The sequence below is a fragment of the Garra rufa genome, chromosome 17 (assembly GCF_049309525.1).
Source record: "Garra rufa chromosome 17, GarRuf1.0, whole genome shotgun sequence".
Lineage (NCBI taxonomy): Eukaryota > Metazoa > Chordata > Actinopteri > Cypriniformes > Cyprinidae > Garra > Garra rufa.
This window is the reverse complement of record NC_133377.1, coordinates 24,642,907-24,669,337: the sequence shown is the minus strand read 5'-3', so window position 1 is coordinate 24,669,337 and position 26,431 is coordinate 24,642,907. Positions and strand designations below refer to the sequence as shown.

The 26,431-nt window shown below is 38.0% G+C and overlaps 1 protein-coding gene across 5 annotated transcripts; it reads right to left on the bottom strand.

The window, feature by feature from the left end:
* Window positions 1-1,294: 1,294 nt before the first annotated feature.
* On the bottom strand, window positions 1,295-25,966 carry nfyc (nuclear transcription factor Y, gamma). Of its 5 annotated transcripts, none has more exons than XM_073821603.1 (11): window positions 25,866-25,966; window positions 17,372-17,481; window positions 17,139-17,210; window positions 14,247-14,360; window positions 10,942-11,037; window positions 9,155-9,331; window positions 5,704-5,775; window positions 4,414-4,575; window positions 4,136-4,243; window positions 3,834-3,893; window positions 1,295-2,329 (listed from the first exon to the last, which is right to left on the bottom strand). In XM_073821603.1, the coding sequence occupies exons 2-11, from the start codon at window positions 17,468-17,470 to the stop codon at window positions 2,207-2,209; spliced, it is 1,083 nt and encodes a 360-aa protein (XP_073677704.1). In that variant the 5' UTR covers window positions 17,471-17,481; window positions 25,866-25,966; the 3' UTR covers window positions 1,295-2,206. The 5 variants fall into 5 exon arrangements, with proteins under 5 accessions (XP_073677704.1, XP_073677706.1, XP_073677705.1 ...); XM_073821605.1 differs by having other exon boundaries at window positions 17,139-17,207; XM_073821604.1 differs by lacking the exon at window positions 25,866-25,966 and adding an exon at window positions 22,857-23,063.
* Window positions 25,967-26,431: the final 465 nt, after the last annotated feature.

Below are 26,431 nucleotides of genomic sequence, written 5' to 3'. Positions count from 1 at the left end.
GCACATTCACATTAAAAACAAACAGTCTGCTTTTGTAAAAAAGAAAACAAAAAGGATGCCGCTTTCTCAAAAGCGCATCAGAAAAAAGAAACTAAATTCTGCATAGGTTGATATAGGCTACTAATTGTTTCACGTTTTTTTTCGTTTTGTTAATTCATTATTTATTTAGAAAAATATATTTTGCATATCTATTTGTTTCTTTTATATAGCTTTTATAATGTTTTCCTCCATTTGCAGAATCGCTGCAGGTGCGTGACCATGTGAATCCTCACATTCTGTTGTTTATGCTGCTTTTTGCGTGTATAAAATTAATCCATGGAAAACAAATTTAGGTATTTTTTATGGGTCACAGCCGCGTATTAATTAAAATTTCATTTAATTGTACTTTAACATAACCTTGTCGGTTAACGGTTAAAAATGACCGTCGGTTGTCAGGAGAAATAATCGAAATTAACATTCCTATTTAAAAGTTAATCAGAAAAAATGATAGAAATACAACTGCTCCTTTTTATGATTATTGTTGATGATCAAGTAAATAGTCTAACAAAGTAAAAAAAAAAAAAAACCTCTTGACACTTACATTTAGTATTAGGTTTTGTTTCAAATGGATAAAGAACAGGCTACTAGCCTATATAATTTACGCAATATAGGCGAAATTATGGAAACAGCTCAAGGGCAATTTTTTTTTTTTTTTTTTTTTTTGCGATACACCAAATCTTATGTCACGGTTTCTTTTTTTTTTAGGGATGAGGTCATTATGCACACCATTTTATCGGTAAAAGGCCGGTTGGACAGCAAATTTCGCAGGTTTATTTTACGCATATTCTCTTTGTCGATTAACAAAAAAGTTCGAAAACTGGATGGAAACTTGGTTAGTGACAGCCACGCGCTTTGCAACGTAATGACTTGGATCACTAGTGGGGGCCCCCTAGTGGCGGCGGGGCCCTAAGCAGCCGCTTAGTTCGCCTATAGGGAGGGCCGGCTCTGCTTATACCACCAGAAACACTTTATTTACAATGTACTGCCAAAGATGTAAAAAAAAAAAAAAAAAAAAAAAAAATACACCTTCCAACCTTTTCAGGAGTTTTTATTTTCTCACAAACCAAGGTCTGTTTACAAAAGAAAAAAATAAAATAAAAAATAAAATAAAATTTGTACCTAGGTATTGCATATCATGCTGGCAGTCATAACTACATGCAGAACAACATGACCAACAATTATAATATGAAAAGGAAAAAAAATGAACAAAAAAAGAGGGCAATAAAAAAAAAAGTTACAATTGGTATTAAAAATGTTTATATAAAAGGGTTTTTATTTAATTAGGTGTTGTTTTTACAAGTAGGTAACAGTGGAGCAGTTCAATTTCACGGAGCAGAGGAAGTCTCTTTAAAACTGGTCCAGAAAAACACGCAAGGAAAGCACGTCAATTACACATTCACACACATTCACACGAAGAGGACCATTTTGCATGTAGAAAACCCAACAAGAAGCCCTTTAACAAATACAATGTTATCAAATTTCAAAACTATACAAGATACTACAACTGAACTAATACAATTACTATAGAATTACAGAGTTAAACTACAGAGATGCAGAATGTGTAGATTATGGCTTTTATCAAGTTTAGAACTCTACACATCATGAGATGGCATAATCTGTCAAAATGGATGAGGGCTTAAAAAAAACAAAAACAAAAAAGATAGATTTTTTCACGAAAGAAGTGCCCTCCAGGTTTCAAAAGCCTCACTCTTAATATCACTATCACTGAACAGATCGGAAAGCATAATCTCTACCCATATCCACATTGAACTATAAAACAAGGACATATTCTACTTATACTGCAAGGAAGACGGTGGGTTCATACTCCTTAGTCATATTGCAGAAGACATACAGTTGAAATTAATATGGCAGAAATCAAAATCTCTGCCACTACACGTTGATCCTTCCAGCACTTTAGTAAAGAGACCCAAACTCTGTTAACAAAACAGCAATACATGTATTTTGGACGGTAAATTATGACGCTTAAATCTAAAGTTTATTATTTGATTGCTGAATTTAACCAGTCGGTGAACTTGATCAAAATATGGCATGAGATGAAGGGAAGTGGAAGGACTGCGTTTTGTTGGTGTGTGGCTCCTCTCCTTCATTGTGGTTGGTTGGTGGTGTCGGGAGCTCCGCGGGCCAATGAGGATTCGGACGGACAGCCTCAGTCCGCACTGACCTGCGTGGTGACCTGCCCGTCAGCTGTCTGGTTGGTGGACTGAATGAACATGGGCTGGGTCAGTTCCTGTCCTGCCGGCATCGTCACTTGCTGGATCTGATACAACTGCTGTAGAGTCACAGGAAGAAAGGGAGGGATGTGGGTTACTGAAGTCATAAATAGCTGAGATCTGAAACGCAACTGACAAACGTAAACGTAAAGACATTGTTAAAATAGTCCATGTGACATCAGTGGTTCAACCTTAATTTTATGAAAAGTCATATTTTTGTTTTCTTTGTGCACAAAAAGAAATCTAATAGCTTCAAAACATTACAGTTGAACCGCTGATGTCACATGGACTATTGTAACAACATCCTTACTGCCTTTCTGTCTCAGTTGTGTTGCCAAGTCAAAAAAGCTCTCAGAATTCATCAAAAATATCCGAGTTCCAAAGATAAACAAAGGTCTTATGGGTTTGGAACAGAATTTTCATTTTTGGGTCAACTATTCCTTTAAGAAAGAAAATAATGTAATTATAGTATTACATAGCACATAACATAGAATAGTATTATAAAATACTGTGTTCTATAGTATTTTACAATATTCTATATTTTGATATACACTACCAGTCAAAAGTTTTTGAACAGTAAGATTTTAAACTTTTTTTTTTTTTAAAGAAGTCTCTTCTGCTCACCAAGCCTGCATTTATTTGATCCCAAGTACAGCAAAAAAAGTACAATTTTGAAATATTTTTATTATTTCAAATACCTTTTTTCTATTTGAACATATTTTAAAATGTAATTTATTCTTGTGATTTCAAAGCTGAATTTTTAGCATCATTACTCCAGTCACATGATCCTTCAGAAATCATTCTAACATTCTGATTTGCTGCTCAAATGAATTTATTAGTATTATTATTATGTTGAAAACAGCCGGGTAGATTTTTCAGGTTTCTTTGATGAATACAAAATTCTGAAGAACAGCATTATTCAGAAATCTTTTGTAACATTATAAATTTCTTTATCATCACTTTTGATCAATTTAAAGCATTCTTTGCAAATAAAAGTATTCATTTCTATTACCCTATTAGTCCCCACCACCAAAAAAATATATATATACACTGACTTCATGCTTTTAAATGGTATAGTGTATAAATGTTACAAAAATGTTATTTCAGATACAGTAAATGCTCATCTTTAGATCTTTCTATTCATCAAAGAATCCTGAAAAAAAATGTACTTAACTGTTTTAAATATTTATAATAATAATAATAATAATAATAATAATAATAATAATAATAATAATAATAATAATAAATAATGTTTCTAGAACAGCAGATCAGCATATTAGAATAATTTCTGAAGGATCATGTCATGTGACACTGAAGACTGAGTAATGATGCTGAAAATTCAGCTTTGGTCACAGAAATAAATTAATTTTAAAATCTATTTTAAAAAGGTAAATTTAAATAGTTAAAATATTTCACAATATTGCTGCTTTAGCTATACCTTGGATCAAATAAATGCAGGCTTGGTGACCAGAAGAGAATTCTAAAATAGTAGTGTATAAAATGAGTTAAGGCAAAAGCATACAATTGTCTGAATGTGTGTGTACAAAAGCATTAAATCATTACCTGGCCATCAGTAAACTGGCTGAACTGTTGCTGACCCTGTTGTACTTCTGTCTGTGAAATCTAAAGAACAATTCAACAACATTACAGCCATCACTTTCATTCGATTCATCAAATAAAGGAAATATGTATTATCTGAAACACAATTGCTTAAAGATGAAGATGAACATCTGAGCCATTAGTGTCATCAAATGCGAAAAATAATGATAATATAAATAAAAAGGTTCCCAAACACTCTTCTCTTGTGCCCTTTATTGGAGTTAATATATATAAGTATGCACTTCCTCAAAGGTTTCAAGATTTACCTGCTGAGTGTTTGCTGCAAGCGTCTGTATTTGTCCTTGAACAACCTGTGTTCCTGAGACGGGCTGAGCCAAGCGAATATACTGCAGCTGGCCAGTGTTGAGCTGCACCTGCAGGACACCACAAGGGGGCAATGATGAGCACACATCATTACCTTCAACTAACAAGCATGTTTGCCTGGTCTGGTGTGCTATATTTCCCCATTACCAATTTAAAATCCTTTTGAAAAGGCCAAATGACAAAAATAAAAAGGTAAACATCATTTCTCCTAAGTTCTTACTGGAATCTGCTGGATCTCTCCCGTGTTGGTGATGATCTGCTGCATAACCTGCATAGTCTGTCCAGCTGGCTGTCCTGCCTGCGCCTGAGCCTGTCCCTGTGCAGCGGCCTGCACAATCTGCACCTGCTGGCCTTCGCCCACCTGCATGGTCACCGGAGCACTCTGAAAGAGAAAGGATGAAAGTCATGAGGGTGGGACTGCAGATTCAAACTTATGCACAAGATGCATTTGGATCTGCCTTTCAAGTCTCTTTCAGCACGTACGCTGGAATAGACGAACTAGCTTTAGCATTACAGCTCAATGTATTGTAGACTGGGAAGGCCTCCAAAAGAAAGTGAAACTGAAGATGTGTTGAGGAAAGGGGAGAGATGCAAGACTGTGACCCTGGGCCTCGTGTTGAACGGAGAAACCTGGGCGCTGACTGCAGAGGTGTGACAGATGATCTCTCCTCTTCAGGAACTGACACCCGATAGGCGAGAGCAATTTATTAAGCAGCACAACTTTATCTGGCCTGAGACGTTCAGTGACCTCATGTAGCATCAAGTAGAGGGCATATGAATTGCAGATTTTGTCCTGGGTGAATAATATCAGCTCTTTTTAGTTTAGGAGAAAATGGTGGCTTCTGCCTGTAGTTAGGCACTTGGGAAGACTTTTAATGTTTCTGAAAGATTTTGATGTTTTCCTTCTCATCAAGACTGCATTTATGTGATCGAAAATACAGTAAAAATAGTAATATTGTGAAATATTACCATTTAAAATAACCTTTCTGTTTTCATATATTTAAAAATGTCATTTCTTCCTGTGGTGGCAAAGCTAAATGGCTGAATCCTTAATATCCATAATATTGATATAAACTTCAGCAAAAAGCTGTTTTCGTATAAAATGACAGTTTTCTCAGTGCAAAATGTTATAAAGTTCCTTTTGAAGTCTTTCACTAACCACAATATTGGAGCTCAGATCAATAAACACAAGGTCTGTGGTCACATCGCACAATGGAGAAAAATTCCTATTGACTACTGCTAAGACCAAAAAAAAAAAAAAATTTGTGTAGTACAAAATACATACAACCAATAACAGGACTGACCTTTAGATATTAACACCCTCGGTGTCTGTTTGCTGCAGTGTTTAACGTATAGTATATGATATCGTACCCATACAGGAATATTTTTGTCGATGTATTGTGCTTCAGAATGCAGTTCTAATTTATTTGTCCAAAAAAAGCTGCTTTGTGCTTCAAAGGACGTTTGGTGGAAGAACAGGGGCCCATTTTGTGGGATTTGAGGTGTTTACCGTGATAGGGGTCGCCTGTGATTGAGCAACCTGCACCTGCTGCAGCTGCGGCATTGTGGTTCCTTGCAATACCTGAGGAAGAGGAGGAAATAATTCGAGAAAGAGTGAACTTGACGACACAAGCAAGCACATGCAAAGCGCATACTTTAATGTCATAAAAGGCAACAAAAAAAAAGCAATGCACTGAAAAGCCACAAATAGTGTAAAGAAATGAAAGTGTCACATGTATGAACAAACACCACATCCACATTTTTGCAATGACATTAAACATGCATAAAGCTTTCAAAAATAAGTTAACTCTAAAGTTCACACCAGGCCTGAACAATATTTTTTAATAAATAATAATACATATGTGACCCTGGACCACAAAACCAGTCTTAAGTTGTGTATGAGTCGAAATTTTTTAATGCCAAAAATCAGTAGGATATTAAGTAAAGATCATGCTCCATGAAGATATTTTGTAAATTATTTAAGTACTGTAAATATCAAAACAAAATTTTTGATTAGTAATATGCATTGATAAGAACTTCATTTGGACAACTTTTCAATATTTAGATTTTTTTGCAACCTCAGATTCCAGATTTTCAAATAGCTGTATCCCAAACAAATATTGTTCTATCATACATCAGTGGAAAGCTTATTTATTCAGTTTTCAGATGATGTATAAATCTCAATTTAAAAAATTGACCCTTATGACTGTTTTTTTGGTCCAGGGTCACATATTTACAATTTATAATTTACAAGTAACAAATCATTTACAAGCAAAACAAATAGTGTGAACATTTCAAATGTGAAAAATGGCTGTGAATATTTGAAACTCCAGATTTGATGTGAACAGGCATTAACTGAAGCGGAGTTTAAATCAGCAGCGGAGATGAAGCTTCTGTTACAGCAAATTAATGTAAGCTTTAGTGTAAAATTGAAAAATAATGGCAGTTTATGAAAGATTTGCATTTGGGGAGAAATGACTGCATACAGTGGCACAAAGCAGTGAGCAGACAGCGAGATGAAGCTGAACCAATTCTCTGTCCTCAGGTATGAAGATAAAACCTCACAAACAATACATTTTTACTTAAAGGGTAAACAGAAGACAGCCTGAACAGAGCACAAGAAGGAACAGGTCACAACCTGACAAATGTTTTGTCAAAATTGTTCAATATACATGTCAGCTTCCTCCTATGCATAAATTCTCTACACCACTATTTTTCTCTTATTGTATTTCTTTCCTACTTTTATATATATGCTACCATTCAAATGTTTGAGGTCTGTAAGATTTTTTAAATGTTTTTTTAAAATCTCTATTATAGAAGGTTCAAATGCTCACTGGTGCTCCAGAAGGAAAAACGATGCATTAAAAGCCAGGGGTGTAAACTTTTGAACAAAATGAAGATACATTTGTCTTATTTTGCCTAAATATATCTTTTTTTTTTTTTTTAGCACTGCCCTTCAGAAGCTACAGAAGAAAGGTACATGTTTCCAAGGAGACAAAATAAGTAAAATTTACCCTAATATTCATTGTTTTTACCCCTTGCTCTTAATGCATTGTTTCCTTCTGGAGCATTAGTGAGCATTTAAACCTTCTGTAATAGCTGCATGTGAGTCCCTCAGTTGTACTCAGTGTGAAAAAATAAATAAATAAAATAACAGCAGGCAGTTTGACTGTTCAGGACAAACAAGAGACTCAAAAACAATTATCACAAAAAAAAAATGTATATATACACTATATGTAAATGTCTTTTATGTGAAATATCTTATTCAGGTCAGTACTAAATGGAAAATAATATGCATTTTGTATGATCCCTCTTATTTTGGTAAAATAATAAATATTTAGCAGATTCTGCAATGTGTATGTAAACTTTTGACTTCAACTGTAAAGCATCCAAACACTTGACACCACTACTAAATAAACATATAAATAAAGAATTGTCCACAAATGTAAATATTTTTCTTGATTTTACATCACTATGTTTCGGGGTTACATTTTTCAAAAACCTAAAAACTTTATTTTTAGGTTGAAATTTGATTTTGAACCCCACTGTATATATTAGACCCAAGTGCTCTCTAAGGTGATTGCAGCACTACTTTGCCCAAGTCTGACAGGTCAGCAAACTGCAGCTTGCTGAAGCAGCACTGATCTTTAAAGAGGTTCACCATAGAGAAGAGGAGTGAGAAAGTGAAAAAGAGCCTTACACTGGTAGAATTAAACCAGTAGAACTTAATAAAATAAAAGTTAATTACATAAAAACAAAAAAGGAGAGGTGTGGATAGTACTGCTGTGTTAACGCTAGGAACCTGAACAGATCTCACATAAGAGAGTGACTGCACTGTCTACCGTTCACCTGATAGCAACGTGTGAATGACACCTCTGGGCTTTCAACCTTCACCAATCATGTTTCAAATGATCTGGTAATGGGCTGATCAAAGTAATCAGGGCTCAAGTGTTGTGTGAGAGAGTAGGTACGATAAAGTTTCAGCCTTTTGTCCACCAGACCGTAGTATAATATACACTAGGGTAATTACAAGGGCAAACAGTGTCCTCCAGATGCCAGTTTTCTTTGCTGTGTTGACATATTTCCTATTAAAACAGGAAGTTTGGGTGGGACATAATCAAAATAGTTGCCTGTTTCTTTTATACAGTCAAGATGCTTTAGTTACGTCAGAGCCATATATCATAATTTGCCATTTGCTGTGTCACGCAAGATGACTCAACAATATATTCGCAGGTTTTCCTGTGTTAAAGGGATAGTTCACCCAAAAATGAAAATGATCCCATGATTTACTCACCCTCAAGCCATCCAAGGTGTATATGACTTAGTTTTTTTCAGACGAATACAATCAGTTATATTAAAAAAATATAAAAAGCTTTATAATGGAAGTAAATGGCTCTTGAGATGTTGAAGTCCAATAAAGTGCATCCATTTATGTGGTTTACAAAGTTCATATGATTTACAAAGATTTTTTTGTGCTATTTTTGCCTTTTTAACCCCCCAGAGCTGTGTAAAGTACTTTTTATGATGGATGGATGGATGCACTTTATTGAACTTCAAAATCTCAACAGCCATTATAAAGCTTGGAAGAACTGAAAAATGAGTCTTATACACCTAGGATGTCTTGAGGATGAGTAAATCATGGGGCAATTTTCATTTTTGGGTGAACACTCCCTTTAAATGCATATGTTTGCTAAATTTGAACAGCTAAGGCCAAAATCACAGGCCCTCTGAACAGGTATTTTGCAACTGCTAAAAAGTGTTTCATATACCATGAATGTCTCAACATACTATATTCATCATGTTGTTATTGTTATGTGACCTATCAGTGTCCGTTGTGTATCTTCACTGCCACTCACAAATCCTCACCTACTATATACAAGGGAACTGAATGATTTCGAATGCAGTCTTAGCCCATATACACACTTCGTTTTTTGGGTTTATGGCGAGTGTGTGATGATTACCTGGCCCTGCTGAGGCTGAGCGATGATAATCTGTCCAGGCTGTAGTGTGGTGGCGGTGGGAGCAGCCACCTGCTGGCCTTGCTGCTGACCTTGGACCTGCACCGCGCTGGGCTGCTGCGCCAAAGTGAAGTAATACTGAACCGGCTCAGTTGGGGCGACGGACTGACGCACTTCCTCCTACACACACAGGCACAATTATAAAGAAAGATACACCTTATATTGCAGCACACTTTAGCAGGACCTTCATAAATGCAAGAGAGCATCCAACAATTCCATAAACACACACAGATGAATCAAGAGTTCATAAGGCCTATCAACTGGTTACATCTCCATAAATTATTTTAGCTCTGTAACACTAGAGGCAGGATGAGGATAAATTACTTATAGGCAAAGCAAGAGCGAGTAATGCAATCTTCTAGCTGGACAGAAATGAGACCTTTAGCTGCAGTCTGTGGCCTGAACTCCCACATTCAACCGCAGCGTAATGGCAGGCAATCAGCTGTGCTATTCTGACACACAAATAGCGGGAATACCCAATTGTTTGTACACAAACGTGTATCTTTATATTTCGTCGCCATCATTTCCTGAAGATTTTTTGTGACAAAGAGAGTAAACATCCCTCTCCCAGCTTGGTGATGTCACAGCTGAGAGTGTAGGATGTTTACACACCTGGTCACACACACAAAAACGCCACAGGACCATAAATCAATCGGCTCAAACAAAGACAAATATATATATTTATACTCTATAGCTAAAAACATGATAATTTATCATATAAACTAGAAAAATTACAAAATCTCAAAGAACAGACTTAAGCAACTCTTGAAAAGAAAGTTGCTAATGCGTTCTACAGAAAGGGGAAGTGCTCTGGGTGTGACTGGCAAATAATCTACAGTATACTATAAATTCAAAGTACAAATACGCATATGTATATGTGACCCTGGACCACAAAACCAGTCATACGGCTCAATTTTTTGCAATTGAGTTTTACACATCATCTGAATGAAGCTGTTAGAATAGGACAATATTTGGCTGAGATACAACTATTTGAAAATCTGGAATGTGAGTGTGCAAAAATATCAAAATATTGAGAAAATCACCTTTAAAGTTGTCCAAATGCAGTTCTTACCAATGCATATTACTAATCAAAAATGTTTTCAAAAAGTTTTTATATGATACATTTACGGTAGGAAATTTACTAAATATCTACATTGAACATGATCTTTACTTAATATCCTAATGATTTTTAGCTTAAAATAAAAATCGATAATTTTGACCGATACAATGTGTTTTTGGCTATTGCTACAAATATACCAGTGCTACTTAAGACTGGTTTTGTGATCCAGGGTCTCATATTTCTTAAATTTTATGTGGTAGTTCAACTAAAACAATGAAAATGGCTGGTAAAGCATCTGAGTGACTAATAAAATCAGTGACTTTCTCACCCTGCCAATCACTGTTCTCTGCCACTAGTGCTGTGGAAAATAACCACACATGGTTGTTTTTAAAATCAGGCACATGATGCTATGGGCACATTCGTAAAATAAACCTTGAAGAAATGACTAAATATGATGTCTGGTTGCACAGAGATAGGGGAAGCAGGCCGCTGCAAACATCCGACTGAAAGCCTTCACAAACCCTACGCCCAGCTTCCAGTCAAGGATGTTTACAGCGCCCCCAGGCTGCCAAAGACAACACAAGCATCTCTTCTTCACAGATGCTGAAGAAATAAAAAAATTTAGACGATGATCAATTTTGACAGCTTGAAGCTCCTCTCTTTTCCGCACCTGTCGTTTCGGAGGCTTGAGGTCATCGCGGGGGACAATATCAATGAGGAAGTCGAACTGATCAAACTTAGTGATGGCCATGGCGATGTCATTTCTCTGGAAAACAGAAAATAAGACCAAACAAATACCTTATGTAACAAATGATCACACGAACAAAAGATAATGCACTATTTGGGGGTCAGTTTTTTTAAATTGAGATTTATACATCATCTGAAAGCTGAAGTATTGATAAGCTTTCCATGGAAGTATAGTTTGTTAGGATTGGACAATATGTGGTCGAGATATTTGGCTGAGATATAACCATTTGAAAATCTGGAATCTGAGGTTGCAAAAAAATCTAAATATTGAGAAAATCACCTTCAAAGTTGTCCAAATGAAGTTCTTAGCAATGCATATTACTAATCAATAATTAAGTTTTGATATATTTACAGTAGGAAATTTACAAAATATCTTCTTGATTTTTGGCATAAAAGTAAAATCGATCATTTTGACCCATACAATGTATTTTTGGCTACTGCTCCTAATATACCCATGCCGCTTGAGACAGGTTTTGTGGTCCAGGGTCATATACAATAATGTATTCGGAACAGCTCTCAGCTCTCAGTGACACGATCTCACCCCACAGACCAACTACTAGTGGTATTTTCCACAGGATATTGGCTGCAAAGACCACCCATTGTCACCCACCAGATCAGCAGCTATTTTTAGCACCATGATTAATATCTGGTGGTGAAGGGTCACATCCATGCAGTTGTTCCATTGACGACTGTTGTCGTGGCGACACCGATTGGCGTGATGCCTTCACAATGGAACTGTGGGCCAGCTGCAAGCTCACAGGCAGAGCGCTAATATGATCTACATATTAAAGAGATGGTCTAACCGTCATTACAGCTTTGTTCAGTGACAAAACCTGTTGCTGAACAGAACACCACGTCGGAAAAGGCTGTGTTGACATGAGATGCTACATTGCAGATTATTGAACTGTTTTCGTATTTTATATATAATAAATAATAATTATACAGATGTCAATCCAAGCATTAAGGGACCACTTTATGAGTATCATTCAGGGTTCAGGATAGTACTTCACAGCCCAGGGAGGCAAAATAAGGAAAAAAACAGTAAGTGGGTCATGGGAGATGTACTTTTAGACTCTACGGTACAGTGGAACAGAGATAAGCCCTGAGGGGGCTTGTGGGGGGCTCTTCCTATAAACAGACAAGCTGTGTCATGACTACAGCCCATGTAGTATTAGAACAATATATACTATTGAAAATAGCTAAAGGTGCAGACACAAAACCAACATTTCAGTGAAATTCTCATAGGCAAAAAATGCAATTGTCAATAGTGTAGCGATGTATGAAGCATGGCTCACAAAGACAACATTTTCAAATTGAGCAGATTTCTGTTGGTGAATGTGGCAAGTTTGCATGACCACCTTCCTATTAGAATGACTAGATTTCGCCCATGACATTTCACCAAACAATGGCAAATGTGACTGCACCTTAAAGGCATAGTTCACCCAAAAATGAAAATTGTGTCATTAATTACTCAACCTTGTGTCGTTCCAAACACACAAGACCTTCGTTTATATTCCGAACACCAATAAAGACATTTTTTATTAAATCTGACTGCTTTTTGACCCTGCATAGACAGCATCGCAACTGACACGTTCAAGGCCCAGAAAGGTAGTAAGGACATCATTAAAATAGTCCTTGTGACATCAGTGGTTCGTCCGTAATGATATGAAGCTATGAAAATACCTTTTGTGTGCAAAGAAAACAAAAATAACGACTTTATTCAACAATTTCTTCTGTTCCGTGTCAGTCAAGCTTTCACAAGAGTACCACGGAGCCGGCGTTCTGACTACGGATATGCCGGTATCAAAGTTTCACTTTGCGATTAATTGATAATACCGTATACCATGATAAAAGCATTATCACAATATTGAAATTTATTTGCAAAAAAGTGTTGTCATAATACAGTATAACAGGCTTAATAACCTTTTTCTTATAACAAAAATAACTAAACATTTAAATACAATAAAGCAATACACAAAAAAAAATGTATAAAGTAAAAATTTACACAGATTAATGTGCAAAAGAATTAAAAAAAACATAGTTCAGTTTTTAGTTCAGGTTAGCTCATTAAATAACACAGTTGCAACTTTTGATTTTAACAATTTGTATTTAAATATTGAAATGACCTAAGATTAATGAATGTTTATAATAATTTTTAATTATCAGTTTATAACTAATGAATTAAATAATGTTAACTAATGAAACTCTAATGTAATGTAAAGTTTGACCAAACAGTAAAGAATCAAAAAACTTTCAAACAATATCTAGGGTACGTTTTAGTCCAGATTAAAATATAAAAAAGTTTGGAAAAAAAAAAAATTGCCTATTAAGTATTTGGCGCCGTGATGAACACCATAGCAAACATACAAAATCTGAATGTCTATTTAAATAATTTAAACCCTTTTAGAAACAGAAAGCTGTTTTGTTTATAGGGTTTGCGGGGTAATGGCGGCATTATGTTAAGTGCCATCTGCGTCCATCGTCTGTATATTCTGGTTCAAATAAGCAAGGCTGGGCAAAAAATTTTAAATCTTCAGACATCTTTACAAAGACAGTTTTATGTATAGTGTACGTCTTCCTCTGCTTGTAAACAAGGTGCATGTGTCAGCGTGTCGAACACGGAATAGAATACAACAAATTGTTGAAAAGTTATTTTTGTTTTCTTCATGCAAAAAAAAAAAAAAGTATTCTCGCAGCTTCATAACATTTCGGTTGAACCACTGATGTCACACAGACTATTTTAACAATGTCCATCTACCTTTCTGGGCCTTGAACATGTCAGTTGCATTACTGTCTATGCAGGGTCAGAAAGCTCTCAGATTTAATCAAAAATACGCAATTTTCTTTTTCTTGAACAGAGATGGTGAAGGAACCAGGAAACAATGGGGGGAAGATGGTGGGTGGAATCAGGAAACAAACCAAGCTTGTCATAAATCGAGATTGAACTACTATACATATGATGATCACTGGACACAGGCTTAGTGGGTAGTGCCCTAAAACACAGGGTGGCACTTTTGTGGAAGTGACACTAATTTAAAACCAGCTAAGGGTCATTTCCTGATCCCACCCACTGTCTTTTCTCTATCGCTTCCTGCCTCCTTCTCCATCTCGGTCCAAAAAAACAGGAAAAAACATACAAAAAAGATAACTTTGTCACAGAGGAGACTGGTTTATCTCAGCTGGCTTGAGCGAGGGGTTAAATGGAAGTCGGGAATGAACATGACTGACCTGTAGTGTGCGCCGCTTGTTGTCCTCAGTGTGAATCCAGGCTCTGAGAGTGAGCTCTGTGATGAAGATCTGTGCTGCTTTGGCAAACAGCACTGGTGCCTCGGCACTGATCATCTATGGAGGATTACCAAAGCAAGTCAATACAGGGAAAATAAAAGGACAACATACAAACCTATCTAGACACTCAATACGCCCATGCCCATCATGTTTCGGCCTGCCGTCAAACAGACAGACATGCGTAGTGGCCTAAGAGGCTTCGTCAAGACCTGACCCAGGGTCTTGCCCATGCCGCTGCTCCTTGAGCTCTTAATTGCCTTGGCTTTTCTCTCTACCCACTCTAAGCTGTAGGATATTTTAAGCGTCTGGACAACACCCTGACCTGATGCCTGCTTCCCACGCTGCTAAGGCTGTGTGGGAAGATCATGGCCTGTGGCATCATCACAATATCTTTGTACTGTTCAGCTAAGCACAAAGAAAAGGAGGAGATATCTTTTTGCTTTAGAGTTAATCAAGCGTATTATAAAGGGTTAAACCATTAAGCAAGTACACCAAACCTCATGTCTAATTGTTTAATTTCTTTCGCTCTATGAAATTGCACTACAAGGGCATCAGAGTATGTTACCACCACTTAATACTTGGCTCACCACACTCTTAAAATTACCTTTAGCTCTTTCGGCAGTGCTGATGCCATGTTCTTATTTATACTTGAGTAAATATTGGCGATCCATGGAACTGAGTTTGTTATGAGAGAAGTTCTTGGAAAATGTCTATTCAATGTTTACACACTACCCAATATTAGGCTGTTTCACAGAAAATGGCTAGATGACTCAGTTGGATCTAATAGTTTCTCTATTCACATTGCTCAGAAAATAATAGATTACTGTTTTTGTAGTGGTTCAAATCAGACTGCACCGCAGATGAGGCCACTGAAAATATTAGCTTTTCATTTGGAGAAGACCACAAAAACATTCAATTTTGATTTGGAGTCTTAAAAATCAACTAGGACACTCAAACTTTATAATCATAGTGTCATTAATGGAGGTTTGTGAATTAATCTGATCATATTTGGATTATTTAATTTGCATGTGCTGAGAAAAAACATCTTGCTAGGGTGAAGTGGAATGTTGCCAGGGCATTGCAAAAGGGTTCATAGAGGTTTTTGGGTCATTCTAAGTGGACAATGTAAAAAGATCCCATAGTAGTGTTGTACTAAAACCAAGTTGTGTCATGAAACTCTAGATGGCGCAGACTGATGGGTTGTTAATGCAAACTGATGATATTCACAGCTTTAAACTACTTGGCACAAGCTGATTGGTTCATATTGCATACACAGCCAATGAGTTTGCTGCTTTACATTTAAATAGCCGGTTAGCATTCACTAGACCATTTTGCAGCACGCTTTCAGAGTTACTCTGAAACCCTCCACGTCCACAGCTCCACCTGTATAGATCTGCTACGGGTAATTATCAGGGTTTCCACACCTCGGTTAGCTTTAAACTCAAAAACCTTTCAAGGACTTTCCAGGTCCAATAACCTCAAATTCAAGGGCTTAATGTGGGGACACATTTCAAGTAAGAGCAAGTTTACATTGTGTTACCTTGTAAGATACATTGTTACAGTCTTCATGTGTCAAACACAACTATGCAAAAAAGCATTATTCAAACTTCACATCCTATCATTACAATGCAGAAACACTTAATGTAACACGTAAATGCGCCTAACTTACGTAAATCATGCAAGCTAGTATGCATATGGAAGTGTTGGCCAAATTAACACATTAGCGGACCGGAGCAGAGGGAATAATATGGAATTTCTTTCAGAAAACTTCTTGCCCAAAATAAATTCAAGCACTTTCAAGGACCTGTATCCATGCATGTTTATTTTCAAAAACTATCCAGGGCCTTGCATTTTTTTTTTCAGATTCACAAATCTTCAAGGATTTCAAGGACCAGTGGGAACCCTGTATTATATATTTGTGCAGCAGCATGTCTTAAACACTAACAGCACTGCATCAGCAAATGTACTGGCATTACCAAGTTCCTGTACCTGCTTTGCAATAGAATCAGCAATTGCAGCGTAGCAGATTCTGTCAAGACCAAATACATGAACATATACATTACCATGCTAAAATCTTTGAAGAGTTGTCATGATAGAACTATATATATTTTTCCATCACAATGAAACCAAAATTAATTATTTGCTAAAAATAAACATGTTAACTGAATTTGGGTAACAGGGTAACTGAACTTGGTATGCAATTCAGAGTGTCATATCCACAGTTCATAAATGAATACTAGTTGATAATAAAGTTCTTTGGAAATCTATCAAGATTTCAGCTGAACAAATTGGACATATTGCTACTCTAGAATCATTTTTGGTCACAGTGACTTCTGTCATGTTTACCATGCTTTGTGCACAAAATAGTTGCTGACACAGTCAGAACACAATTCTGGATGAAACCGAAAATAAAGTTTTTTGTTATTTCGCCCAAATATTTTTGGTTTCTATAATGCAGTTTTATTACGATCTCAAAAGTTCCCTAGAAATGGCTCTGCGCTCTCCATAAAATCTTATTTTGGCAGGAGAATAAGACGCATTATACTTATTCTCAAGCCACATGATTTGATTGATGTCTATAGCACAAATGGTGCAGAACATGCATAACTTCAATACTTACAGCTAAGGATTTGAGAGAAAAAAAAAAAAAAAAGAACGTGGGAGCAACAGTAATACTGAAACTTGCCATAGAAAACTCCACTAATTACTAACACAACTGGCCACTTTACGTACTACCGTCAACCACTGGGCTGCTGCTTTCTCAAGCAGCAAAGACAGGAAGTGTGCTGCCATCAGCTTAGAGTGATTGTGTTGATTCAGCTCAGCTGCTCTTACCTTCACATCCTCATCCAGTTTCATAATTTTCTTGATACGAGCAAGAGGAAGCTCTTGCACACGGAAATCCTTCTGAAACAGTGCGAGAGTGCGTTAGAGGAGAACTCGCAATGACATTTATAATTGAGCTACTACATAGTTGACTATTTGGTGTTTGTTTTGAAAAAAAAAAAGCAGTGTTTATATTGTATCCAACTGAGAACACAGATAAAAAAGCTAGGAGAAACCCGTACCACGGTAAGATTCCTGATTTCTTCCATCACTCTGGGCCAAAAGGACTGTAGGCTTTGCTGGGCATCGCTGCCGCCCGCTCCAAATGAGTCTGCCGACATCTCCAGATTTGCTGGGAGATAAAGAGGGAGAGAAACAAGACAAGTCAGGGTTAATGTTCACATACAAGCATCATAATTGATGTAAACTTCTTGAGCGTTGAGATAATAAAGCACAATAAACCGCTGTTTTGCTTGGGTTTAAGAAGTCAGAATAATTGCGTGTGATAGTCGTGCGTCACTACAGTAAAATGCCTGGCGCTTTTGTCGATGGGGCGATTGGTCAACTCAGCCGTGTGTAAACTAAGCCAGGAATCCATATGTGAAAAACCTGGAGAACAAAGTCCTCCTCCGTGCTAGTGACCTGAAGCCTGGAGTGCACATCTGGATACCCAAATAGCTTTGGAAGTGGACCAAATGTGCTGTTCTGACAGCACGGCTCGGCACTGACGCAATGGAGACAATCCAAACACGAACTAAAGCAAAGCGAAAATGCAAGAGGAGCAAAGCTGGCAGGTTACTATGGCATGTGAGGAATTCTGCAGGCAGCCTGCCTGAGCTTGCGCCGCCACGGACGCAACAAAGCACATCTCTCTTTCTCTGGAAGAAAACACAGGGCCAGAAATAGCAGGGTGGGGTGCCACAGGAGCAGGAGCGAGGCAGTAAAAAAGTACTCAGACTCGTGCAGTTCAGCCATAATCCAATAACAAGACAAAGTGCCAAGGGCTTAATGGAGGGGGAGCAGTCGGACTGCCGAGCAGCCTCACTATGTGGGTCAAATGGAGGAGCAACACAGTGAAACGTGTGATTACTGGCGAAAAGCAGTGACCTGTTTTCATCTCTTGGTCCTCTTATGTATATTGAAGGATTAGGATGGTTACCATCATCATGTGATAGTAAAAAAATCCTTTTTAGTGTCACAATTCAAAATAATCATAATCAGTGGCATTAGACAAGCACAATACAAATATCAATGTGTACCACGTCATGTGACTCTGTTGTCGATAACCTCTACACTCATTTCAGGCTTCTGGTCTGTCAATCAAAATCATTATGCATGTGTATAATAAGACAAGGAGGGCGGCTGGGAAGCAACAGCATCAGGTGTCGATCTTAAGACTGTCTTCTGCCGTACATCTGTGAGCGTGGATGTGCCAGCTCCGGCCTGATAAGAAATGATAATTTAACGTCTCAAGTAAGATCATTAAGAAAACTAGCTGGATAATTAGCAGGCGATAACAGTGGCAATTACTGTCACGGACCTGGGAAATTGTGAGGCAAATTAAACGAGATAACACGCCATTAAAGGAGACATAAATAGGTTAAATCAAAGCTCGCTTAGACCAGCTGCTTGAGTGGGAGCTATTTTTGACTCCTTTAACCAGATCGAGACACAACCTGAGATAGAAGTTTCTTTCCAAATTATGTTTTTTTTCCCCCATTTAAATTTTTCTGGATTCTGTTTTTGTCTGCTTTAATTTTTCTAGACTTTGTTTTTAATGGTTAAACTAAAAAATATGAATCAAAAAGCATGTCTAATTAACTTAGATCATTAAACTTACACAATTTAACAGATATATATTAAAAGTTTAACAAAAATGTCATTTTTAAGGCCCTATGAAATACGTATTTTTTTTCCTCAAAGGCCCTATGAAATATGTATTATTTTTTCTCAAATTCAGTTGTATTTTATTTAATAATTTGCATGAATTTTCTGGATTCCACTTTAATAGTTTCATTAAATTTTTAATTCATAAATGTTTATTCAAAAGCATCTCTAATTAACTATTTTTATACAAGTGATAAATTAATTTAAATTATTATTTTATTTCTTTCTTTTTTATCAGAAATACTGTGTTGTGTATTTAAATTTTTTTCTGGAAAAAAATTCTGGTAAACAATTTTTCTGGTAAATATTCTTTAAAAAAAATGTTTTAGTAATAATTTTTAGCAGTGGTTGTTGTAGTATAACATATATTTCTGTCAAAGTTTATTTAAGTTGAACTAAACTTATTTTGATGGGTTGCTGTGAAGAGCTTTCTGTTTGTATATGACATGACAATAGTTTTGCTCAAAACAAATGATTAAATGCTCATGAAGTGACTCTCAGAGCAGTTCTAGAGATGATGTTTATGTGCTCATGTACTCAGGGGGCTGAGGTTGAAAACACTGAGCGTCATGCGCACTTAAATTGGTGTAGTAAACAAAACTGCGCATCTGTGCCATTCATTCACACAGAGACACGCAGAAAAGGCAGTGTTCATATTTAAATAATATTTTTGTGGCTTAATATTCACAGACACCAGTCCATATCGGTTTGAGATAAGTGTACGGAAGTACTTTTGATTTATTCATCTAAAATTTGACAAATTTTTTACTTTATGCCTCAAAAAAAATATCAAAATTGTAATTCCGAAGTTGAAAAAATGTTTATTATAGATATGTATTCGAATAGTGAATATCAAATTCATTTTATGCATTTTTAAATATATTAAGATACAAAAAATAAAGAAATATAATATAAATAATTTAAAATGAATAAAATGGAAAGTGTCATTGACCCAACTGCAACACAACATAATTCATACTAACTTCAGATTTCAGGCAGACACAAAAAGATAGATGAGGCTTAGTGCACGTGCTTCGACTCTCAGTCACGATCGTCCTTCAGCAAGTCAGAAAGCAACGGTGGTGTAGGATTTCTCCTGACCTGTTCGGTTGCCTTGACGGCAGTGACCGCTGGTGCTCTGTGTCTCAGAAAGTCAATGCCGCTAGCAGAGGCTGAATCAGCAAGAACATCACTGCCAGCCTGGCTTTCGGCGTGCAGGAGGACTGCAGCAGAGGAATGCTCGAACATTTCAATGTGATCGGGAACAAGCGGTTCTCAAACACTTGAGATATCGCAAATTACCCCCTTGACAAGAGATGAGTTAAGCTGGTTGTGCGGCAGACATTTAATGGATGGAGAAAGCGTGGCTTGAGGCCTCCAAGGAGGAGTCATAAGTGGAGAAAGTGCTGTGACACAAACAACAGAATAACTTCACCTACAGTTACTACTGGCAAAACAATCGCCTTTTATACTACACTTTCCTAAGCTGCAGATATAAATTTAGAACAATCTCTTCCTCGTGCTGGAGAGATTCAAATCAGCAGTGCTGATAAGACAGTACCAGGGTTGTGGATGCCAGCCGTTGTGTTGACTTGAGATCTAAGCTACCTCTCAAACACAAAGTTTACCTCTAGAATGAGCCAGATTTTAACAGCCAAGACTTAAAAAGCCACAAAACAATCTGTTTTTTTTTTTTTGTTTGACAAGCCCATATTGAACTTAACCCCAGAACCGCTTACTATTATTTGAGAAGAAACAGCTTTCCACTGGAGACGCTGTTAAAATTTAACACTCATCTCAACATCCTGTCATACATCTCCATTTTTGCTCTCACCATGCCTCCCCCTACATAGTTTAGGAAAACCAAAACTAAGCGCATAGCAAATGATGAATGCACATAGAGGTAATTCAATCTTATCTGATATCGAAGCATTCCAGAGGGGGGAAAAAAACAAGAATAGGTGAAGAAAATAATGGAAGGAGTTCTAATAAATCATTTAGGTCCAACTCAAATCAAACCAGTCAGGGTTTTGCAAAGTCATACAGTCTCTGATAAGGAGATGCTACAATTTATGTGATGAGGATTTAAAAATTCAAATAATAAATCACACATTGTCTCATGTATAACCACTTACTGACAACTCTTTATTACATATTATATTACGCTTTGTGTCATATATACTTGGATAGGCTTAGCGCAACTACGTAAAAGCCTGTGTATAACTGCGCATGTAAGCATACTTCCTCTTTTTGTTACATATTACTTAAAACCACAAAAATGACAGAACACAAACTATGATCATTCTGTCATACAGAAAGGTCACATTTCCAAAGCTACATTCTAAACTAAACATTCACTGACAAAGCCTGCTATGGTTGCTGGTTAATCATCGACTCGGACACAACAAAATGCACCCAGGCAATGAATTACAAATTAACCGACAAATAGCCGTGCTTGTTTTGCTCTAACGTTCGGAGCAAAAAACACAGGGGGAGAACAATACGGCCACTCTGATCCGTGTCTAATCTCACAGATCAATCATTCCAAAGTTGCCCTTGGTTCAGCCTCGCGTCAACTCCAGGAAGCCGTCCCTGAACTCTCAAGGTCATTCGGCAGTAAGCAGAAAGGGGGAAAAAAGCACAGTAAATGGGGAGGGAGAGAGCAAGAGAGAATGAGGGATATACTATAGCACAGAAAGAAAGAAAACGGAGACTGGTTTTTCAACTTTCACTGCAGCAACTTGGCGACCCTACTGTGTGTAATAACACCGTCCCTAGAGGAGCGCAATGGTGAATGGCCCCCTCTTGTCTGTGCGCCCCTAAGGGATGCACTGTCCTCTTGGTCTCACACTCTTCCCACTGACGGATCGAATGCGGGAGCTGCTCTCACATTCCTGTGACCTTCATCCGCTGATGGGCCCGTTAGCAACGGCAAGGTGTGACGACGTGTCGACGCCAGCGCAAGAAACCCAACTGTAAACTTTAAAGGCTCTGCGCTGACATTTCAAAACAACCTCAAGCGCAAAACCCAGGGAACGAGAGGGAATGTGCAAAAACGTTAGTCTGGTGTGACATTTTACCCTTGAACATCATGCAATAAAATGATATTAAAATCTTAAGTGAACATCACGCTGAGTCGCAGCAGTCAAGGCTCTACCTAGAGTTATTTTTAGTAACTCCTTTCCCCAAAAGGACCTTAATACCATCACTAATGGAAACTTTCTAGTACACAAGTGAAAAAGAGACTTTAATCCGACCGGATTCCATCGTGTGAGGACAGCCGTCTGTACATGATGAACTGTTGGGCTAAGAGTGCACATATAAACCCCAATCTGTGATGGTCACATCCATAATGTCCTCTGTTCTGCCTCACTGTCAAGAGAAGTGTAAACAAGCCGAAAACTGGGCCTTGAAAGGTGAACCGGGACTAGCGCTCCTATGCGGCCAGGGCCATCATCTCTCTCTGTCTTTCTAAGCATCACCCGAGATACCCGACAGCACGGGACCCTCAAGAGGTCCGAAGTCAAACTAAACGAACTGAACTTAGAGGTCAAAGAGTGCGGCATATAGACCAACAATGGAAAGTTAAAACTCTGTAGACAAATTTCCAGCTAGTTAATGTTTACATCATGTCAAACATTAGTAGTCAGGATTGCACAGGACAGAAGACACAAAGAAGTACACTCAAGCAAGGGGAAAAGTAGAGGACGAAAGGAGGAGGAGAAAAGCGCAGCGGAGGACAGAGGAAGCATCCCATTACTGCAGAGAGAGAGAGAGAGAGAGCGAAAAGCAAGAGCGAGAGAGCTTTACTGTCTGATTGCAGTCGTAAGTCACACTTACCCCGTGCCCTTCATATGCTGCGCTGTGGACGGTGGCGAGCAGGAGGACATCTCGAAAGTCTACTTAACTGTCTTTAGTCCACAGGCTCTGTCCCAGGAGGAGACAAAAGGCTGTGTGGGACAGGCGATCTGCTGCTGCTGCTGCGTTCAAAGCCCCGAGCCGAGGGGAGCGCGATCACCTACCGCCCCCCCCGTTCCGACCCCTCCCCCTTCCACTAGCCCATCTTCTTCAGCCACCCCCCTCCCCCCTTTCCTAAACACACAACCCCCTCCCATTCCTCCCCTGTCCGAGTCCCTGAAGCCGCCTGGAGCCTGGAGTTGGCCTCTGCCTGGCAACCCTACTGTTTGTCTTTCAGCTGACCCCTGCGAATGACCGGAAAAACAGGCGAGAAAGTGAGGCAGTGCCGGAGAAGGCGGAAAGGATGGAAAGAAACAAAAGTGTGAGAGCAATGCAGAGCAGCAGAACAAGTCGGGACAAAAATCTCCGGACTGCTTTCCCTTTAACACTCGACTGTAATCAATCTAGCTTGCTAAACGATACTCTCGACCCGCCTCTCTGCAAGAACCCGCCCCCCTCGCTGGATTCTTCAAATGAGCCCGAGTCGCTCTCAGCCGCTATTGGCTTAGCCAGCCGTCTGTAGGCTGTGTCACCCCCTCCTCCCTGCTTATCCTCTCCACTCCGCCCCCTTTTCACAGACACTCAACTTCCTGTTTTAAGTTACCTTGAGCAGCAGGATAGGGGTCAGGGAATGAAAAGAACGAGAGAGAGAAAAAAACAACCAGACAAAAGCAGCGGAAAGTTGCATGAAGGATGCAAAGAGGCCTGAGGATCGTCTCGCTTTGCAAGCCCCTGAAAATCTGTCCCCTGCAGATCGTCTTCTCTACTGTAGCTGGACGGAGCTGGACTGAACAACTGACTTCTCAAACAACTGTCCCTTGCTTATTTACAATGTCAAACTAAATGTCTCTAGAGCCCGCCCCTTGAAGGAGCGGAGTGGCCAGGCGTGCAGTGATGCAAATGAGCCCACGAACAACGATTGGCTCAGGACAGTCTCATAGAGGGTGCCGCATGCTGTAGCCGCATGATTTAAAGTGGAAAGTCACTTAGGTCAGACTTGCAGTCTCATTTGAGTGCAAGAACATGCATGCAGTGCAGCATATGAAACCTAAACTCAACATTAGTGGTGTCCTAAATGAATATAAAGTTGACCTGAAAGGTCATGTTAAACCGTACAGCACAATCTCATGTGATGATGAAAATGATAAGATATACAACTGCTATTATGCCTTTTTGTTAACTTCTCATTTAATTCCGGTTATTAGTACAAGAATAATACAGAAGGTGCAGTCACATTTACCACTGGTTAGCTAATCCACACTGAATTTTCATTAGAAATCCACTTATTTCAAATAGGAATCTATGCAATCTATCAAAGTGACTTCTGCTTAAACAGAATCTATCTCTGCCCACAAAATTTTGCTAATGCAATCACACCTTAATTTGCTGATTTGTTGAATCATCAGTTGATTCTTTGATTAGTTTCATTATTTCCAGAAACTTCATGTCACCGCATGCAAGACGGCCTACGCACCTTACGCCCAAATCTAATCGATGCACAGCAGATTTAAGATTTCATATTATTTTTCCTAAAGAACCAACTGAGACAACTCATAAAGACAGACACTTGACTTTTTTACTTTTGTGAGAGATGCACAGTATAGATGAAGACCAAAGCAACAACTGCAGCACAATCATTCCTATACTTTGTTGTTGTTAAAATGCACCTGAAAAGCAGGTAAATTATTTACAGCAACAGTGCTGAAAGATTATGGCAACAGCTGCTATGAATGCCATGAAGTTTGTTGTAAAATCAAGGTCAAGAAGCAATGATCTTGCTTGTAACTTAGCTGCTGCCTTGAAATGCTCACTGATGAATCCTGTGTAAATAGTGAGTTCATGTGGTATGAATTGACCTCCATTTAACCTGGTACATTAAAACCATGTCTTAAATTACAGCATTTACTAAATGCAGTAATTATGACGATAGTATTTTAGCTTTTCAGTTTCAATCTTAGGTAAAAGCGTATTTGTTTATGCAGTGTACAAAAATACCATCGGTGCATTTTGCAAAACAAAAATAATTTTACAACGAATAGATTATACTCACAGACAGACATTTCTTATATCTTTTGTAAATTGTGATAAACACTATTATCGACAGAATACTGGTTCAATGGAATAATAAATCACTGATGGTTTTCTCCTTGACGAAGTCGACAAAGCATTTGCAGGCTACCGGGAGACATGCTAACCGAAACCATGCAAACATTCAGTATGTGTGTGTGTAACATGATTATAGATGAAACCCATAGTATCCGATTTATTTTTTATTCTGGTACTGATTATCAAAACATACACCGTCAGTAAGACTGTATGGACAGATAAGGGCTATAAAAGAGCGGCATAAAGCTAAAGACAGTGCTCGCTACGTTAGCAGGCCGCGTTGACTGTTATTCCCGTCAAATTAGGAGAAGTGAAATAATGATGGTTTTGTGCGCTTGGAGCGAGTTTTCCTAAAATATTTGTAAAGCGGAGTAAAGACAGTCTAACCAATAAAGACTACGTTTGGATCTGTCCTTCAGACCAATCAAACCTCGGACTAGATTCCACCAATCAAGGTTTCTAAGGGTTCTGGTAGTTAAGAAACCGCCACCATTTAGGCTCAAAATGAACCAGCGAGCCAATAGAAGTCATTTACACTTCAGAGCCAAAATGGCGACCAATGTCCAACAGCTTCCTGACCGCCTCCATTCCCTTCCACTAGCCACCAATAAGCGCTTCAGAGAGCGAGGAGGGAAATGGCGCCTATGTTCATCCTCCAAAACAATCGTCCATTGGATGAAAACTTTTATTGGACCACGAGCTCAAAACGACTCCCGCTTCATCCAAACCAAGCCGTAGACAGCATACGAACAATAACGCGGCAAAATATATAATTTTTATACTCACTTTACGTGATGAAATCGTAGTGTAGTCCGGTTCGTCGTAATATTTAATTTATTTCGGGCTGTTACAGGAACCAAGATGGCCGACGATTTGACAACTTTTTTTTTAAACCGGAAGAAGTGCTACGTAAACGGTGACGTACTCGACGTTAGTGCCATTGAATGTGATTGTTCTTCAGTTCAGCGAGAGGGTGAACTTGGTCAGTGAACCGCATGTGTGCATTTGCTTTAAATGTAACTGTTATAGCTGCCTTCCATTTAATTTGATATATTTTCTCTTATTATATGTATGTGGAACCGCAATAAAAAGAACGACCTCAGTATTTCATTATTTTAAAACAGTAAAAAAAAAAAAAAAAAAAAAAAAATCAGTTTACAACATATAATACGTGACAAATGTTATATTTATAATAAAAGTAATTTGATCCAAAGTACAGCAAGACAGAACTATTTTTACTATTTGAAACGGTTTTCTATTTGAATATATTTTGAAATGTAATTTATTCATTCGATTTCCAAAGATAAATGTTTTAGCATCATTACTTCAGTCACATGATCATTCAGAAATCA

Excerpts from the sequence above, each read along its gene's own strand:
- nfyc (XM_073821603.1), bottom strand. The coding sequence starts at position 17,470 with ATGTCGGCAGACTCATTTGGAGCGGGCGGCAGCGATGCCCAGCAAAGC. Across the intron at positions 9,332-10,941 it reads TCAAGCCTCCGAAACGACAG|GAGGAAGTGCGTCAGTCCGT; the intron begins GTGCGGAAAAGA and ends CTGTGTGTGTAG. Across the intron at positions 4,244-4,413 it reads GAGAGATCCAGCAGATTCCA|GTGCAGCTCAACACTGGCCA; the intron begins GTAAGAACTTAG and ends GGTGTCCTGCAG.